Raw genomic sequence first — 19,029 nt, 5'->3', positions numbered from 1 at the left:
TTCCTTTCACCCCACACTCCTTCCCAGAAATTAAAGGGATCTAGAGCAACTTCTCCCTCAAAAATTTGCGTTGTTAGACAAAGTCCCTCATTTGGTGCTTTCTAGTTTATAACAGCCAAAAGTCAGCAACTTATACTTTCCATGTATCCCCCCCCCCCACGGTAATTTTTTAAATCAGAAAAATCATTAGTAACCCCTTATGAGTAAAACTTTGGGCATCTTATCTATTACGATTTGACCTCCTGAATCACTGTCTCTGGTCCTACCATCAGCTCTCGAAGGTTTCTTCCAGATAGTTCCAAGGGTACCTTCATGCTACTTTACTGGGGCAGATGGCGGTGAGTCTCAGATGAGAAACCTGGCTTGTGGCTATTTTCCTGGGCTAACAGGATCTTATCCCACCGAGTACTGGCCCCACCTTGAACTATCTATCTCCCCTGGCTTCTGTATATTCCCTCAGAGTTCCAGACATAGTACAGTTCTAGACACAGCACAGAAGAAATGGAGGGCCCAAATACACAAGCTATTTCAAAGCTTCTCTATAGATTATAAGTTGCCAATTCTGTTTTCTTCCTGCGAGGAATCTAAGGCTCCCTCTATTGGAAACTATTACATCTCCCCACACACACCGGAAAAGAATATTCTTGATCAGAACCCTTCATGAGGAATCTAGAGAACAAACTGTGCGCAACCAACATGAGGAGACACCGATAGGTGTCACTAGTGGTGAGAGTTAAACTTACGTGTCCTTGCACCGCTAAGAAAAGCGGCGGCTGTGATGGACACAGTGCGGCATGTGCTAAGCCATGTGCTCGGACAGCACGCGGGGTGGCCCTACCTTTGAGAACAGATACGATTATTCTCCAGCGTGTTGAAATGTAATCTCCACAAACCATTAATATGTATTCTTTTATGTCAGGTTTCGTAACCCTGTAAATGTAGTACAACCATCAGCGAGGAGAGTTCGGGGAGAATATTTAAGAAGTAGACTGCGTCCTGATTGTCAGGTACAGACGTCAGCTAGGACTAGCAGGTATAAAAGTACTCAGCAAGAGATTTTTAATCTTTTCATTTTTTTATAATGTCTTAAATGTTTCCTTATTTTTGAAAGAGAGATCGGGAGCATGAGCTGGGAGGGGCAGAGGATCCAAAGCAGGCTCTGTGCTGACAGCCCCAACGCAGGGCTTGAACTCAGGAACCTCAAGATCAAAACCTAAGCCGAAGTCGGAGGCCTAACCGACAGCCACCCAGGCACCCCCTCAGCAAGACTTTTTTTTTTTTTTTTTTTTTTTTAAAGGAGAGACTCCTAGATGGGTTTGCTGTTTCTCCATATTAGGAGTTTTTCAAACACACTGCTACCACGTTCACAGCACTGCCGACACCAGATGTGTGTGTGGGTTCCACACCAAGCAAATCTGTGGCTCCTCCAGCTGGGTGCCCTACAATTGAACTCAGTTCTGACACTGTCCACCTAGAGATCGTATCGGGTCCCTGAGGCGAAGGGCTCAGTCCCACAAGACCGCGCCTCTCCAGCCACCCCCAGTTCAGGTGCCAGTTGCAAGGTCCAGATTGTCACCTGATAGCTATAAGTGAGAAGTTCTCATGACGCCTTCCTTGAGTTTAATTTGGTAGAGCGGCTCACAGCACTCAGGAAAGCTGTTTACTTACTGTTTACCAGCCTCCCGTAAAAGGATATGATTAAGGACACAGAGGAACACCCAGATGAAGAGATGCTTAGGGCAAGGGATGCGGGAAGGGGTGTGGAGCTTCCCGCCCTCTCCAGGCAGGCCCCTCACCGGCACCTCCCCGTGTTCGCCAACCTGGAGAGCCCTCCAAACCCTGTACTGTTGGGATCTTGATGGAAGCTTCATCGCGTAAACATGATCAATCACTAACTCCACTTCCAGCCCTTCCTCCCTCTCTGGGAAATGGGGGTGGGCCTGAAAATTCCAGGCTTCTAATCTTGGCTCTTGTCTTTCTGGTGACCAGCCCCTCACCCAGGATTCCACCCAGAGTCGCCTCATTAGAACAAAAGACACTCCTACTCCCCAGGAAATTCCAAGGGATTTAGGAGCCCTGTGTCCGGAACTAAGGTCAGAGACCACCTATTGGAACAAAAGATGTTCTTAGTGCCCTTATCACTTAAGAAATTACAAGGGTTTTAGGAGCCCTGTGCTGGGAACAGGGATGGGAGGGGCCGAGACCAATATATCCATTTCTTCTATGTTCTCACACAGACAATAGCCAAAAAGAGAGAGAACTTACGTATTATATAAAAGTTTTAGGATCAAGGTGACCATTAGAACAAAAATATAAACTCTTCCTAAATGCCAGAAAGTATGTTTAAAAAAAAGGTGGGTGGGGGGAGGAGGGAGAGGAGGAAACAAGTGAAAGACATCACATGGCATAAAACTAAAATATATAACGAATATAACATAGTAAGACAGATCTGAAGTCAGACATATTGATCACGTTAATAAATATACTAACAAGTCCACCATGCCCATCAAAGGAAAATGATTTTCACGTCGAGTAACGAAACAAAATCCAACAGTATGCCGTGTAAACGAAACACATCTGAGATGAGGAAAATCAGGAAGGCTACAAATAAATGACAAAAACAAAAACAGGCCAGAATTTTTTTTTTTAAACATAAGGAGGGAGGGGCGCCTGGGTGGCGCAGTCGGTTAAGCGTCCGACTTCAGCCAGGTCACGATCTCGCAGTCCGTGAGTTCGAGCCCCGCGTCCGGCTCTGGGCTGATGGCTCAGAGCCTGGAGCCTGTTTCTGATTCTGTGTCTCCCTCTCTCTCTGCCCCTCCCCCGTTCATGCTCTGTCTCTCTCTGTCCCAAAAATAAATAAACGTTGAAAAAAAAAAATTAAAAAAAAAAAAAAACAAAAAAAAAAACATAAGGAGGGATTACAGTTGTAATTATCCAGGAAAAGAGAGTTCTGACTAAACTGTTTTAAGAGAGAAAGTTCTACCACAATTTTAAAAAAGGAGAAAGAATTAGATGTAACACAGGGAGAAACATAGGCATACCAATAATTGGAGATTTTAACAAATCTTCTTAGATGCAGCAAGCACGAAATTAGTAAGGGTGTAGAAAACCTAAATAACATAATAAGTAAGATTTAATGTACATGAAACTCTGAACTTTGGTAATACAGGATACACTTTTTCCCCAAATGCATTCTCAGGCATTCACAAAATCCACAAGAATGTAGCACATTCACATCAAGAAAATCTCAGTGAATTTCAAAGGGGAAAAAAAAAATAAAATCGTAGTCTCTGGCCACAGTGTAATATAACAAGGTATCAACAACAAAAAACCCAAAAGGCTCTTCTAACAGGAAATGTAAAAACATGCTGTGAAACCACTCCTGGGTCAAAGGGGAAATGCAACACAAATTGTAGAGTTCTTTTTGAAAATAGTAATAATGAAAACCAGAATCTCTGGGAAATAGTTAAAACAGCTATCAGAGAAATATTTATGACATTAAATACCTATATGGATTAAAGTAAAAAGGAATGAATAAACATTACAACTCAAGAAACTAGAAAAAAAAGTAAACCAATGCCAGCAGAAGGAAGAAATAAGTAAAAAGAAAGGCAGAGATTAATGGGCTCCAAAGCAACAGAAACAGAAAGTAACACTAATAAACGCAGTTTCTTGGGAACAATAAAATTAACTTCTGAGCTAAACTACTCAAGAAAAAGGTGAGACAGCACATATACATGAAATTAGAAATGATGAGACATAGAAGAGGAAATTTTAAAAATATTCTCTGTGAAAATATTTGAAAATATTTTTTAATATTTCAAATTTTAATTTCAATATTTTAATAATTTATAAAATTTTTAAAATAAAAATTTTATTTAAAATTAAAAAATTTTTTTATTCATTTTTGAGAGACAGAGAGACAGAGCATGAGCGGGGGAGGGGCAGAGAGAGGGAGACAGAATCTGAAGCAGGCCCCAGGCTCTGAGCTGTCAGCACAGAGCCCGATGCAGGGCTCGAACCCACAGACTCCAACAGACTATGAGATCATGAGATCATGACCTGAGCCAAAGTCAGATGCTTTACCAACTGAGCCACCCAGGTGCCCCAAGGTTTTATTTTTTTAATTTTTTTTCCAAGGTTTTATTTTTAAAAGTAATCTCTACACTCAACGTGGGGCTTGAACTCATGACCCTGAGATCAAGAGTCACACGCTCCACTGACTGAGCCAGCCAGGCACCCCTGAAAATCTACATTAAGTGAACAATTTTGTAGAAAAACCCAATTTAACAAAATTGACCCCTGTGGGGACAGAAAGTCTAAACAGACTATTTAACATTAAAAAAAAAAAAAAAATTACTGGGGCGCCTGGGTGGCGCAGTCGGTTAAGCGTCCGACTTCAGCCAGGTCACGATCTCGCGGTCCGTGGGTTCGAGCCCCGCGTCGGGCTCTGGGCTGATGGCTCAGAGCCTGGAGCCTGTTTCCGATTCTGTGTCTCCCTCTCTCTCTGCCCCTCCCCCGTTCATGCTCTGTCTCTCTCTGTCCCAAAAATAAATAAACGTTGGAAAAAAAAAAAAAAATTACTAGCTAGAGTTCCTACAAAACAAAACAGGTTCAGACAGTTTCACTAGGGGATTCTATCAAACTATAAAAAAATAAAACCTTCTTAAACTATTCTAGAGAATGATAAAAGAAGGAAAACTCCCAAATTGATGTTATGAAATGAGTTATGAATTCCCAAACCTGAATTTTGGAACCGTGACAAAGACTATAACAAAAAAGAACAGTATAGGTCATTTCACTTATTAATAATGATGCAAAAATCTTTTTTTTAAGTTTTGTTTAAGTAGTCTCTACACCCAACATGGGGCTTTAACTCACGACCCCAAGATCAAGAGTCTCACGCTCTTCTGACTGAGCCAGCAGGCGCCCAGATGCAAAAATCGTATATAGGGGCGCCTGGGTGTCTCAGTGGGTTGAGCTTCTAACTCTTGGTTTCCACTCAGGTCATGATCTCAGGGTCGTGGGATCGAGCCCCATGCCGCATCCGGCTCTGTGTTTATGCAGAGTCTGCTTCAGATTCTCTCACCCTCTGTCCCTCTCCCCCGCTTGCACTCTCTCTCTCAAATAAGAATAAAACAACAACAAAACCCCAAAAATCTTATATAAAACGTTGCAAACAGAATCCAACAGCACATTAAAAAAATATTTATCAACATATATATATATATATACATATATATATATATACACATACACATATATTTATCATGACCAAATGGATAACTCCATGAATGCAAGAATGGACAATCAGGGGCACCTGAGTGGCTCAGTTGGTTAAGCTTCCGACTTCGGCTCAGGTCATGATCTCGCGGTTTGTGAGTACGAGCCCCACGTCGGGCTCTGGGCTGACAGCTCGGAGCCTGGAGCCTGCTTCGGATTCTGTGTCTCCCTCTGTCTGCCCCTCGGCCGCTTGCACTCTGTCTCTTGCATTGTCTCAAAAATAAACATTAAAAAAAATTTTTTTTTAAGTGGACAATCAAATTAGGAAATCTAATATCTATCCTATTAATTGATCCAAAGTGAACCAAAACATATGATTATCTCCACAGATGCAGAAGGACAGATTTTAATACATAATAACAACAAAAAGCAAAGTGAAAAGTCAACTGAGAAAAATAGTATAAATTATAGACAAAGAGTTAACATCTCTGGGAGAAAGAGAAGAAAACCAGAAGAGAAAGACCCTGATAACCTAAGAGAAAACCGAGCTAGAGATACAATCAGACATCTCACAGAGAAAGAAAGAAATTGCTGTGAACCATATGAAAATGTTCAACATTGTTTACAACTGTAAAAAATGCACATTAAAACTACGTGGAGATATCGTATCTCACCCGTGAGATTGGCATAAATCCAAAATCCAAAATGTAGATAGCACGCTCTGCCGGCCAGGCTGTGAGGAAAACAGGCTCTCCGATACGGTGGGTGTGGAAATGCAAACTGGTACAACCTCCATCACAGGGAGTTGGGCGATGTCTGGCCGGCTGACCACAGCCAGCAATACCTTTTTATTAAGCAATGCCACTTCGAGAAATCTGTCCCAACGATACTCCAGCAAAAAATATGAAAAGAAGTGGGCACTATTAAACACAGCATTATTTGTAACAGCTGGAAACAACCTAAACTACTGTACTATTCAACTGTAAAAAAGCAAAGAGGGGCTGGCTCCGTTGGTAGATCATGCAACTCTTGATCTTGGGGTCTTGAGTTCAAGCCCCACCTTGAGTGTAGAGCTTACTTAAGAAAAAAAAAAAAAGCAATGAGGTGCGCCTCATTGGCTCACTCAGTTGAGCCTCCAACTTCGGCTCAGGTCATGATCTGGCAGTTTGGGCCTGTGTGGGGTCTCTGTGCTGACGGCTCAGAGCCTGGAGCCTGCTTTGGATTCTGTGTCTCCCTCCCTCTCTTCCCCTCCCCCACTCGCGCTGTCTCTCCCTCTGTCTCTCTCTGTCACTCTCTCTCAAAAATAAACATTAAAAATTTTTTTTAAAAAAGTAGGGAGGCAGAGGCTACTATGGAATGATCATCAAGAAATACTTCTAAGTGAATAAAGCAAGGTGTCGGACATGTGAATAGTATTTCTAACATAAAAATGATGGAAAATAAACGGTATAATTAAAGAGTGATGACCGGGGAGAGAGAAGAAATAAGGTGGAAAAGACAGGGATAGAAGATAAATTTTGTACCTTCTTTTGCAGAGTTTGGAACTATGTAATTACATAATTATAAAATTAGTTTAAAAGCGAAAGCAACCCCTAAAATTAAAAAAAAAATGAGTTGCATTAACAAAAGAGGTTTTTTGTTTTTTGTTTTTTTAAAGAGAGGTGTCTACAGTACAAAAGCTGTATAGACGAGTTAACACCTCTGCTTCCCCTGGGTACAAAGTTCCACCTTGTCTTTCGTGAGGCGAAGTCTCCCCCTAGTGGAGGCTGGTTTTACAACTAGTCCCGGCCACCCCGCGCCACAAAGGAAGAAATCTGCCCACTTTCCCCTGCCTCCCCGTCTGTAAATTACGTCGGTAGCAGACTGTCCAGCAGGAGGACGTGGTGCAGGGTGCTGAGCAAAGTCAGGGGCTGAGTCAAGTTTTAGAAGGAAGTAGGGGTCGGGGTGGGGGGACGAGGAACTAACCGGAGAGGCTCTAAGAGCCTTGATGACTTGGGGGGGGAGGAACTTGAGCTTCCGGTGGGTGGAGGTTTCCCACCGCCTCGGGCCACAAGGAGGTGATTAACATGCTGACGTCACTGTGCTCTGGGGCAATAGCTTTTCTGGGGAGAAGTGGACGGCGCGGGTAGGGATTCTCAGGAGCCAGGTTAGGCGTCATGGGGATGAATTCCCGACGTCCCCGCCGTCCCTCCGGACTCCCCCAGAGCCCCAGTGACGCGATGATCAGAGGCGTGAACGCTTTGCCTTCCCAGAGACTGATGGGGGGAAAGGCCGTGGCACGGCCTCTCCGGTTCCTGGCAGGGAGGGCAGAGCCTGGCCCACCCTGAAAGTGGCCCCTGGCGGGGGTGGGGGGGGGTTGGGGAGGGGGATGGGAGGGCCCTTGTGTCCTGGCTACCCTAGCTCTCATCTGACCTCACCTACAGGAAACTACCCGGCCGGAAACTCCCTCAGCAGGGAAGCCTTTACGTGGAACTTCTTCTCCTTCTTCTTTTTTTTTTTTTTTTTAATTTATTTCTTTAGAGAGCAGGTTCACGGGTGGGGGGAGGGGCAGAGAGCGAGGGAGAGAGAATCCCACGCAGGTTCCATGCGGTCATCGCGAGCTCCGCGTGGGGCCGGGGCAGAAGTGGGGCGCTTAGCGAACTGAGCCACCCAGGCGCCCCGCGTCTACTCCGGTCCCTGAGACTTAGGTACGCAGGCTTCCACATTCCGTCACACTGTGGCCCTCCCCTTGGTGAGGAACGTTGGGGGCTGCCACGTCAGTGCGTGTATCTCCAGTCCCCTTTGCACTTCTCAACCGCAATACTAGAAGCAAGGAAGACAGTCTGGTTTCCTAAGTTCGACTGCTGGTCCTGCAAAACCTAGCTCTTCAATTCGGCTCTTTTGCTCTTTCGCATAGCTAGCTGGAGAATGCCGTCCAGGGAGCCACCCTGGAATAATTATTTCTGCCCATTCCTGCACCTCTCTTTGTCCTGCCTGCACTTCTCTTCATTTTTATTTTTATGAGAGACAGCACGCAGCACGTGAGCAGCGGAGAAGGCCGGAGGGAGAGCGAGACTCTTAAGCAGGCTCCAGGCTCAGCACGGAGCCTGACGTGGGTGGGGCTCGCTCCCAAGACCCTGGGAGCAGGACCTGAGCCAAAGTCAAGAGCCTGATGCTCAGCGGCCCGAGCCACCCAGGCGCCTCCCACTTCTTCTCTTTAAAAGGTGAATTTCCAGGGGCTCCTGGGTGGCTCCTTGGTTGAGATTCCAACTCTTGGCTTTGGTTCAGTTCATGATGTCGCTGTTGGTGAGTTCAAGCCCCTCATCGGCGGGCTCTTTACTGACAGTGGGGAGCCTTCTTGGAATTCTCTTTCTCCCTCTCTCCTCGCCCCTCTCCTGCCCATTCTCTCCGTTTCTCTCTCAGAATAAATAAATAAACTTAAACATTTTAAGGAAAAAAAGGTGAGCTTCCAGACACTGAGATTCTGGAGGGAAAAAGATTGGACTAACTAGCTGTGGCAATGCTTCTGGGGTGCAAAATGCAACATATTTCTCTAGGAGTCCATTGACAAGGAAGATAGCTGATGGAGAAAGGGTATTTCTTTCCCTGAGCATGTCGCTAAAGGACAGCCCCCAGATCATAATTCTCTTTAAGATGGTAGTTTTTAATATAACAAAAAGTATCGGGAACCCTATACGAAGGAGTGTTGTTCTGCCTTGAAAAGGCAGGAAACTCTGGCACATGTCACAACATGGATGAACCTTGAGGACATTATGCTAAGTGAAATAAGCCAGACACAAAAAGACAAATAGTGGATGATTGCACTTATATGAGGACCTTAGTGAAAATCGTGGACACGGGAGGTAGAATGGTGGTGGCCATTCTACTGGGAGGAGGGGGATGGACGGTGGTGTTTAATGGGTCCGGAGGGTCAGTGTTGCCAGACGACAGGACTTCTGGAGATGGAAAGACGTGACCGATATGCAGCAATATGAACGTACTTAATGCTTTTGAACTATACACTTAAAAGGGTTAAGGGGTGGCTCAGTCGGTTAAGTGTCCCGACTTCGGCTCAGGTCATGGTCTCGTGGTTCGTGGGTCCAAGCCCCGCGTCGGGCTCTGCACTGACAACTCATAGCCTGGAGCCTGCTCTGGAATCTGTGCCTCTCTCTCTGTCCCACCCCCGCTTGCTCTCTGTCTCTCAAAAATGAATAAATGTTTAAAAAAAAAATTTTTTTTAAACATTAAGATGGGGGGAGCCTGGGTGGCTCAGTCAGTTAAGCATCTGACTTAGGCTCAGGTCATGATCTCACGGTTTGTGAGTTTGAGCCCCTCTTAGGGCTCCCTGCTGTCCTCGCGGAACCCGCTTTAGATCCTCTGTCTCCCTCTCTCTCTGCCCCTCTCAAAATAAAGAAACACTAAACATTTTTCTCAAGCGGTTAAGATGGTAAGTTTGATGTTATGTGTATTTTAGCACAATAAAAAAATCGAAGAAAAACAAGCGGTGAGTACTGTGAGCTTCACTGCAGGCTGCCAGGGGTACCGAAGGAGGGTACCAGGGCCCGATGCTGGCAGAGGCTCTCTCGCCTCACTTTATCCAGCGCCAGCAGGAGCCCTTCTCTCCAGAGCCTCCGTATCCTTCCTTCCACGTGCATAGATCACACAGTCATCATTCAGGCCCCTTGTCTGAAACATCTGGCCTCAAACCACTCCCAAATGTTACCCTTTCCTTTTTATTTGTCAACGAACCGGGCACAGAGTCAGTCATTTCCTAAAAACTACTTTCCTCATTATCAATCCTCAGTTTTTGAGCAATTACAAAATGCCAGTGTTTTAACTTACTTTTCCAACAACCCCGTGCAAAATTGGTGAGGGAGAGAAGCAGAAAAATGTTCACCTTTAGCCCAGAAGACTGACCCACAGCCTGCGTCATCCCAATAAGGATCAAGTGAGTGCCGGGTGCTGCGTTCTGGTCTTCAAGGGTCTCATGACTGCCCGTGCCTCTCACCGATAGTTAACCTCGAGCTGAATGATAAGCACCACAGACATCTTGCGAAAGTGGTTTTAGGAGTAGAAATTCGGAGAAATGTTTATGATCCAATACTTCCGCATGTCTGTCGCCTCCCGCTTGAGCGCATGACCACCAGCTTCAGACAGCCAAAGCGTGGCTCTTTCAGCCCGCGGCTCCTGTCCCCGTGCTACGTGCTGAAATAAACTAAGTTGCGCAGTAAAATGTCTCAAGAATTCTTTCCCGACTGCCGCGCTCAATGATCCCGCAAGAGAAAGAGAATAGCATTAGTACATTTTACATAGGAGAAAACGGAAGCGTAGGAAGGTTAAATACTTGGTCCACAGCAGCACAGCTAGGAAGACGCAGAACCAGCTTTCACGTTCCTGGACTGGCCCGGCCCTGAAAGTCCAGACTCTGAAATCTGGACACTCTAGCCCTCCTTGAATCTGATTGGGCTACTGAAGGGAAACGGGCTTCTCAGATGCTTAATTTCCTAAGGCACACGGACACTTCAAGGGTGGGACAGGGTTATACTATGCAGCGTCACTTCAACCTATTTGACCACTGGGCTTCTTTTTCACGAAGCATCTCAACGAACTCTCCCGGCTGCAATTTTGCAAAACTTTGCATCGTTAAACAGTGTAATAAGCAACACTGCTTTTGAGAGAGAGGGAGACACAGAATCCAAAGCAGGTTCCAGGCTCCGAGCTGTCAGCTCAGAGACCGACACGGGGCTTGAACCCACAAACCTTGAGATCGTGACCTGAGCCAAAGTCAGATGCTTAACCGACTGAGCCACCCAGGCGCCTGAGAAAAATTTTTTTCTTGTGATAAGGATTTTAAGGTCTATTCTCTCAGCAACTTTTAAATATACAATACAGTACTATTAACTCTACTCACTATACTGTACATCACATCCCGAGAACTTATTTATTTTATGATGGAAACTTTGTACTTTTTGATCTCCCTAACCTTTTTTGCCCATCCCTAACCCTCACCTCTGGCAACCACCAATCAATTCTCTGTATCTATGAGCTTTGTTTATTATTTTTATTTTTTTAGATTCCACATATAAGTGATATCATATGATGTTTGCCTTTCTCTGACTCATTTTACTTAGCATAATGCCCTCAATGTCCATCCATGTTGTCACAATGGCAAGATTTAATTCTTTTTACTTATTTTTAATTTTTTTAATGTTTATTTTTAAGACAGAGAAAGACAGAGCCTGAGTGGGGGGCGGGCAGAGAGAGAGAGGGAGACACAGAATCTGAAGCAGGCTCCAGGCTCTGAGCTGTCAGCACAGAGCCTGGCGTGGGGCTAGAACTCACTAACCATGAGATCATGACCTGAGCCTAGGTCGGACGCTCAACTGAGCCACCCAGGCGCCCCAAGATTTAATTTGTCTTAATGGCTGAGTAATATTCCATCACACACACACACACACACACACACACACACACACACACACAGACACTCACCTTTATCCATTCATCCATCGATGGGGACTTAGGTTGTTTTCATGTCTTGGCTATTGAGTAATAATGCAATCAACATGAAGGCCCATATATCTTTTCAAATTAAGTGTTTTTGTTTTCTGTGGATACCCAGAAGCAAATTGCTGGATGATACGGCAGTTCTATTTTCAATTTTTTGAGGAACCTCCATACCGTTTTCCACAGTGGCTGCATCAACTTACATTCCCACTAGTAGTGCAGGGGGGTTTCCTTGTCCCCATATCCTCAGTAGTACTTGTTATCTCTGGTCTTCTTGAGGACAGCCATTCTAACAGGTGTGGCGTGGTACCTTATTGTGATTTTGATTTGCATTTCTCTGATGATGAGTGATGCTGAGCATCTTTTCAGGTACCTGTGGACCATCTGGATGTCTTCTTTGGAAAAAGATGTCTATTCTTAGATCCTCTGCCCATTTTTTAATTGGAATGTTTGGGTTTTTTGCTGTTGGGTTGAATGAGTTCTTTACATATTTTGGATATTAACCCCTTATCAGATGTATGATTTGCAAATATTTTCTCCCCTTTACTAGGTTGCCTTTTCGTTTTGTTGATGATTTCCTTTGCAAGGATGAAGCTTTTTAGTCCGCTGTATTTCCACCTTGCTTATTTTTTACTTTTGTTGTGTTTGGTTTTGGAATCAGATCCAAGAAGTTATCACCAAGGTTGATGGTAAGGAGTTTACCACCTGAAGTTTTCTTTTGGGAGTTTTACAGTTTCAGGTTGGCACTAAATAATCTGAAGTGCTTGTTATGTATTCTTTCAAATTGTTATGTCTTCTTGTACTGTATACATTACTCGGCAACTTGCCTTCTTCATTTAACATATCATTGAGATAACAGAGTCCTTAGTTGAAAGAAACACAAACGGGGCACCTGGGTGGCTCAGTCGGTTAAGCATCCGACTTCAGCTCAGGTCGTGATCTCGTGGTCCATGAGTTCGAGCCCCACGTCGGGCTCTGTGCTCACAGCTCAGAGCCTGGAGCCTGTTTCAGATTCTGTGTCTCTCTCTCTCTGACCCTCCCCCGTTCATGCTCTGTCTCTCTCTGTCTCAAAAATAAATAAAGGTTGAAAAAAAATTTTTTTTAAATGAAAGAAACACAAACTGGAGTGCTTGAGTGGCTCAGTCGGTTAAGCGTCTGACTCTATTTGAGCTCAGGTCATGATCTCATGGTTTGGAGATCAAGTTCCACATTGGGCTCTGTGCTGAGCGTGGAGCCTGCTTGGGATTCTCTCTCTCTCTCTCTCTCTCTCTCTCTCTCTCTCTGCCTCTCCCCCACTGGTCTCTTGCTCTCTCTCAAAATAAATAAACAAACATCTAAAAAGAAAGAAAGGAAAGAAAGAAAGAAAGAAAGAAAGAAAGAAAGAAAGAAAGAAAGAAAGAAAGACAAACTAAATCTGGCTAATTCAGCAGAAAAGCAGCTTATTAAAGGCCATTGTGTAGTTCGTACAATTTCTGGAAAGTAGGAGCATTAGATTTTAGATTATTAGATTTTAGGTTATTCCCGATTGTCCTGCGAAATGGCTACCCTGAACTGTCACTGCCACTGGGCACAACCACAGCGTCTTGCACGTGTGACTCACTGGTACTCTCTCGGCTGGCTCCATGGACACATGACCTGTGCGATCGCCTGTGGCCATGCACTTGGAAAGGCCATGCTCTTGGTTGAATATTCTGCTGTTTCCATCTTGAAATTCCTAATAATTGTTTAACAAGGGGCCCCACATTCTCATCTTGCACTGAGCCCTGCAAATCATGCAGTCAGTCCTGGGTTCTGGACATTGGGTGCCTGCTATTAGAGTCACTATCACCTCTAGAAACAGGACGAAGTTGCCCCTGTTGTCATTAACCCTCACCAGGATGCATTCATGCATTCCTTCCATGCTGCTCTCCCTCCCCTGTTTCCAATTCAAGATGTGGGACCCCTGCTTCTAACCTGCAGGTTTTCCAGCTACAATGGAGCTAGAAGAATGAATATCTAGTCTTTTATGGTGGGAGGAAAACTGTATCTTCTAAGGTAGAGGTGGGTGGTAGTCCCCCAAACATAGGAAGTAGGTTCAGATGCTCAATAGTTGAATGGAATCACAGCTGCTCAGTAAGATAGAGCCACGTGAGTATGTATAGATTTGTCACATCCTTTTAAATCGCTATCTAGGGGTACCTGGATGGCTCAGTTGGTTAATCGTCCTACTCTTGGTTTTACCTCGGGTCATGATCTCACGGTTCGTGACTTTGAGCCCCGCATCCGGCTCTGTGCTGACTGTGCGGACCCTTCTTGAGATTCTCTCTCTCTCCCTCTCTCTGTTCCTCCTCGACTTGTGTTCTCTCTCTCTCACTCTCTCTCTCAAAATAAATAAATAAACTTAAAAAAAAATAGCTGTCAGGCACCCGGTGGCTCAGTTGGTTAAGCATCCGACTTTTGGTTTTGGCTCAGGTCATGATCTCATGGCTTGTGAGTTCCAGCCCTGCGTTGGGCTCTCTGCTGTCAGCACAGAGCCTGCTTCAGATCCTCTGTCCCCCTGTCTCTCTGCTCCCCCCTCCCTGCCCCTCCCCTACTTGCACACACACTCTCTCTCTCTCAAAAATAAACAAACATTAAAAAAAATAGCTGTCTAATATTCTGTAGTGGAGACATAGTGTAATTTATTCAGTTATTGCCCTGTTGATGGGCATTTAAGATATTTCCACTTTCTTGCTACTAGTGTTTTCACAAACATCTTTGTACATTTGACCTTATGTACTTACAGTTTTATTTCAGGAAGCTGGATTCTTAGAAGTGGAGGATCTGGACAACTGTGAATATGTTGTGTCTATGTTTAGTATACATTGCCAGATTACTTTTTAAAATATACAGTAATTTAGGTTCCCACCAGCAAGATACAAAAGTGCCTTTTTCTTCCATCCTTTCAGTTTCTGAATATTATCACTCTTTTTATCAATCTGATGAGTGAAAAATGACATTATCAGTATTCTTTTGATTTCTGATTTCTTGACTACTAGCACCTTTTCATATTGTTTCTTGGCTACACGGAGTTCCTTTTTGATGGTTTGCCTATTCCCATCCTTTGCTCATTTTTCTTTTCCTTTTTTTTTAATGTTTATTTTGAGAGAGAGAGTGTGAGAGAGCACGATAGCAGTCCTGCAAGGGGTGTAGGGAGGGACAGAAAGAGAGAGGGGGAGAGAGAATCCCAAACAGGGAATCCCAGCATGGGGCTCGAACTCACAAACTGTGAGATCATGACCTACCTGATGCCGAAATCAAGAGATGCTTAACTGACTGAGCCACCCAGGCGACCTGTTTTGTTCCTTTTTCTTATCAAGTTGTTGGTACCCTATGTGTATTAGAGATACTCTTTATTAGTCATATGTGTTGGGTTATTTCTCAGAGCATGTTTTTAGTGGTTTTTTGTTTGGGTTTTTAAATTCTATTTATGATATGCTTGAACCCACGAACCCTGAGATCATGACCTGGGCCAAAGCAGACACTTAACTGATTGAGCCACCCAGGCACCCCTGGCTTAATTTTTTTTTAAGGTAGTTAAATATGTCTTTTCCTTTGTGGCCTCTCTGTTTTTGTTATTCTTAAGAAAGTTTTATCATTCATTTCTGTGTTGACTGGTTACAATAAGCACATGTTACTTTTGTAAAAATTATATATGTATTTTTTTTTAAATTTTTTTTTCAACGTTTATTTATTTTTGGGACAGAGAGAGACAGAGCATGAACGGGGGAGGGGCAGAGAGAGAGGGAGACACAGAATCGGAAACAGGCTCCAGGCTCTGAGCCATCAGCCCAGAGCCTGACTCGGGGCTCGAACTCACGGACCGCGAGATCGTGACCTGGCTGAAGTCGGACGCTTAACCGACTGCGCCACCCAAGCGCCCCAATATGTATGTATTTTTTTAAAGGAAAAAATGTAAAAGCCATGGAAGAGTATCCTGAAGACTTGTATTCTTAGACCCAAATCTATTACCAGCTAGTTACAGCCTCAGACAACTCACCACGCCTCTCAGTATCTCCTTGTGTTAGTTTTACCAACTGAGAATAATAGCACCACCCTGCTGACTTCACAGGGTCACTATAAAGATAAAATGAGATTACAAAAAAGTAAAGGCTTGAGGGACGCCTGGGTAGCTCAGTCGGTTAAGCGACCGACTTTGGCTCAGATCATGATTTCGCGGTCTGTGGGTTTGAGCAGCGCATTGGGCTCTGTGCTGATGGCTCAGAGCCTAGAGCCTGCTCCCCATTATGTGTCTCCCCACTCTCTCTGCCCCTCCCCCTCTCATGCTCTGTCTCTCTCTAAAAAAAAAATTAAAAAAAAAATAAAGGCTTGAAAAGTGTCAATAAGGGTTATAAAAATATGATGTTATTAACATGCATTCCCTCATTACTTGAAAGGTAATGGGGTGAGGAAAAAGATCACTACATTAGGAACTCATGTTCCATCTTAGGCCAATTACTGAGCGGTACACTTCTAAGCAACTTATTTAACTTCTGTGAGATTAACTTGCCTCATCCCTAAAATGAAAGAGTTGGTCTGTACGTTCCCTTCCAGTGTTAAGGATCTGAAAATACTACAGCAAAATCCCTAACAAGAAAGTTATTTAAATTTCTTTTTGTAGTAAAGGCATATTCTTAGGATTCAGTGTTTAAATATGTATCTTAAAGATGCACCAATGGAGAATGGGTTGGAAGAGGACAGCTGTGGGTGCAGACACTCATTAGGAGGGTCTGCGGTAGTTTAAGTGAGGGATGGTGGAAGACTGAACCAGGATGAGAGCAAAGGAAATGAAGAACAAGTGAATGAGGCTTAAAAGTCTCACCTGATCTTTTGATCCACCTTAAGGTGTTTGTTAAGTCACGGCAAGTACTGAAATGATGGATAGATGCAGGTATAAAAGCTTTAGCATCAAAACCAAAATTAATCTATTTCCCATCCTGATCCAAATTTGTTATCCAGTTTGATTTCTTAAGACCAAGACTCTTTCTAATGCATACTAGTATTTTGACATATGTAGTGGCTCACAATTTACTTAAAAAAAATTTTTTTTAAATGTTTATTTTTGAGAGAGACAGAGACAAAGTGCAAGTGGGGGAGGGGCAGAGGGAGAGAGGGAGACACAGAATCTGAAGCAGGCTCCGGGTTCTGAGCTGTCAGCACAGAACCCGATGCAGGGCTTGAATTCACAGACCGTGAGATCATGACATGAGCTGAAGTCGAACGCTTAACCAACGGGCCACCCAGGCGCCCCCCCCCCCATTTACTCTTTATACTCAAATATGCAGGGGAGAAAAAGTGGCATATTTACAACTGATCTTTTTCCTAAGCCTCTGTCCCACAAGATGGGGAGAAATAGGGGAAAATTTAACGCCCAATTAAATATCTCTGTTTTTTCTTGTTTTGCACAGTAGTGGTGACTGTGTTTCCAAAGATGACCACATCAATATCTCCCCTCCCAAAAGCTCTTTTGCAATGTGACCTAGACAATTACCCTTCAACGGATGGAGTCTACTTCCTCTCCCTTTGCATGGGGGTTAGCCCTCTGACCTGTTCTGACCAATAGAACCGGATGGAAGCACTAACATGTAGCTTCTGGGGTGCAAGCCTTAACAGACCTGCAGCTTCTATCGCTTTTGGTTGGAACGTCTCTTCTTGGAAGTCAGTTCCATGTCCAGTCACCTTGCCAGAGATCAAGGCCATCGTGGAGAGAGGCCAATGGCTATTTTGATCGTTCCAGCTCAAGCCAAACTCCCATCAGAACAGCCCAGCCTAAGCCCCAGCCAAACAAAAGAACCACGAGAAATGGTAAATTATTTCAAGCCACCAAACTCTGAAGTGGTTATGTAGAAAGAACCAAAACATAGTGTGTGGAGGTTAACTCAGTCGTTCTTGGTAAAATGATCTCTCGTCATTCCTTTAAATCTTTCATGAAGACTGTAACAAGATATTCCACAACACGTGCTGTTCTTAAATGTGATGCGGACACTCCTCCCATTGAGGGCTGGAGTCTATATTCAAGTCTTCTCTTGAATTTGGGGGTGCCTATCGCTAAGGTGGAAGTGATACTAAGTTTTAAAAAAAGATGATCTCTTCTGCTTGGTTCTCTCGGGAGCCTCTCTCTTGGCATCCAGCCACCCTGATGTGTGGAAGCTGGGAGACCCTATTGGGGGGGCAGCCTGTAGGTGTTCCTGCTGAGATCCTAGCCCACAGCCAGCACAATGGAGGAGTGACTCCGGATGATTCCAGCACCGACCTGGCAAGTCACCTCTAAGCCTCCGTCTTCCCAGATGGAGTCCCAGAGATTTTGGACCAGACAAATGCTGTTTCTACTCCTTTCAAACTCTTGACCCTGTAGTGGTTTGTTACACAGCAGGAGATCATTAGAACACTCCCTAATGCCACTCAAGGTGGCACCTAGGTGAGTGTGGAACTACCATGGTAGCAGATTAAAGGAGGCAACCTCAGGTCCCAGTGACTGGCCTCTGGGACCTTACTGCCCTCAGCTGTGTTGGCCTTGGGCACAAGGGCGGCGGATTTGGATGACCCCACCCGCGACACCCCGGCTCTGCTCCGATTCCCTTCCGCGGCGTGTTACCGGCACTGCCGGGAAACGACACCAGCCCTTCCCCACCCTCTGGTAGTGACTCAGCCTCGCAGGCGGGAAGCCTCCCGACCGACGGGGCGGACACACGAGCCGGGGCGGGGGCGTCCGCGGGCGGAAGGCGGGGCTGGACGTGACCACGGACCCGGAAGCCGGGACTTTCGCGGAAGACAGGCGGGCGAAGCCGGACGTGACACGAGGACTGGGGGAGCGATGACGTCCGCAGCGGGAGGCGGGGCCGGACATGACCGGGGGCGGGGGAACGGGGACGTCCGCCGGCGGAAGGCGGGGCCGGACGTGACCGGAGGCTAGGGAGGTGGGACATCCGCGGGCAGAAGGCGGGGCCGGGCGTGACAGGGGGCGGGGCGTGCGGGCGGCGACCTCGGTGGGCGCGGTCGTTGGGCGTCCTCGGGCTCCCGGGGAACGCTGGCTCACCTTTTCTCGGGCCTCAAGCGTCTCATCTGGGATTTGGATTCCCCGGGATGTTTGATGAGGCTGGCGAGGTTGGCCGATGTGCAGGGTCGATGTCCCGGAGAAGACACTTCCGTGTCCCTGGGCACGTGCGTGTGGCTGGCGCACTGCGGGCACCCGCCCTGAGCCTGGGGGAGAGGGGTCAGGGATTAGGCGCAACTCGGACGCCCCCAGAAGTAGGAAGGCGAAATCACCACGTGACGAATAAATTTTGGGGAAATAAGCGTTAA

General features: G+C 45.4%; 2 protein-coding genes and 1 long non-coding RNA gene across 4 annotated transcripts in view; 2 read left to right on the top strand and 1 right to left on the bottom strand.

Annotated features, from left to right (window-relative positions):
• The window catches only part of SDHC (succinate dehydrogenase complex subunit C), a 53,477-nt gene extending 47,573 nt beyond the window's left edge, over nt 1-5,904 (top strand). The window contains exon 6 of the mRNA XM_030303378.1: nt 5,613-5,904. Coding sequence (XP_030159238.1) covers nt 5,613-5,633 — 21 coding nt within the window. The 3' untranslated portion in view covers nt 5,634-5,904. The remainder of the gene's footprint in view (nt 1-5,612) is intronic.
• Nucleotides 1-18,960, bottom strand: part of CFAP126 (cilia and flagella associated protein 126) — a 27,986-nt gene extending 9,026 nt beyond the window's left edge. Inside the window, exon 1 of one of the 2 annotated variants that reach the window (XM_030303375.1) lies at nt 18,764-18,960. The gene's annotated coding sequence lies outside the window, so the exon portion shown is untranslated. Of the gene's footprint in view, nt 1-10,099; nt 10,831-18,763 lie in introns of those variants that run through there. The other variant, XM_030303373.2, reaches the window with a different exon arrangement.
• Nucleotides 12,234-19,029, top strand: LOC115505663. Its single transcript, XR_003966082.1, has 2 exons — nt 12,234-12,398; nt 17,136-19,029. It is a non-coding gene; the product is annotated as an uncharacterized LOC115505663 (long non-coding RNA).

This window comes from Lynx canadensis, chromosome F1 (genome assembly GCF_007474595.2).
Source record: "Lynx canadensis isolate LIC74 chromosome F1, mLynCan4.pri.v2, whole genome shotgun sequence".
In the NCBI taxonomy this organism is placed as follows: domain Eukaryota; kingdom Metazoa; phylum Chordata; class Mammalia; order Carnivora; family Felidae; genus Lynx; species Lynx canadensis.
The sequence above is the reverse complement of the archived record's forward strand: the minus strand, read 5'-3'. Positions and strand labels throughout refer to the sequence as shown.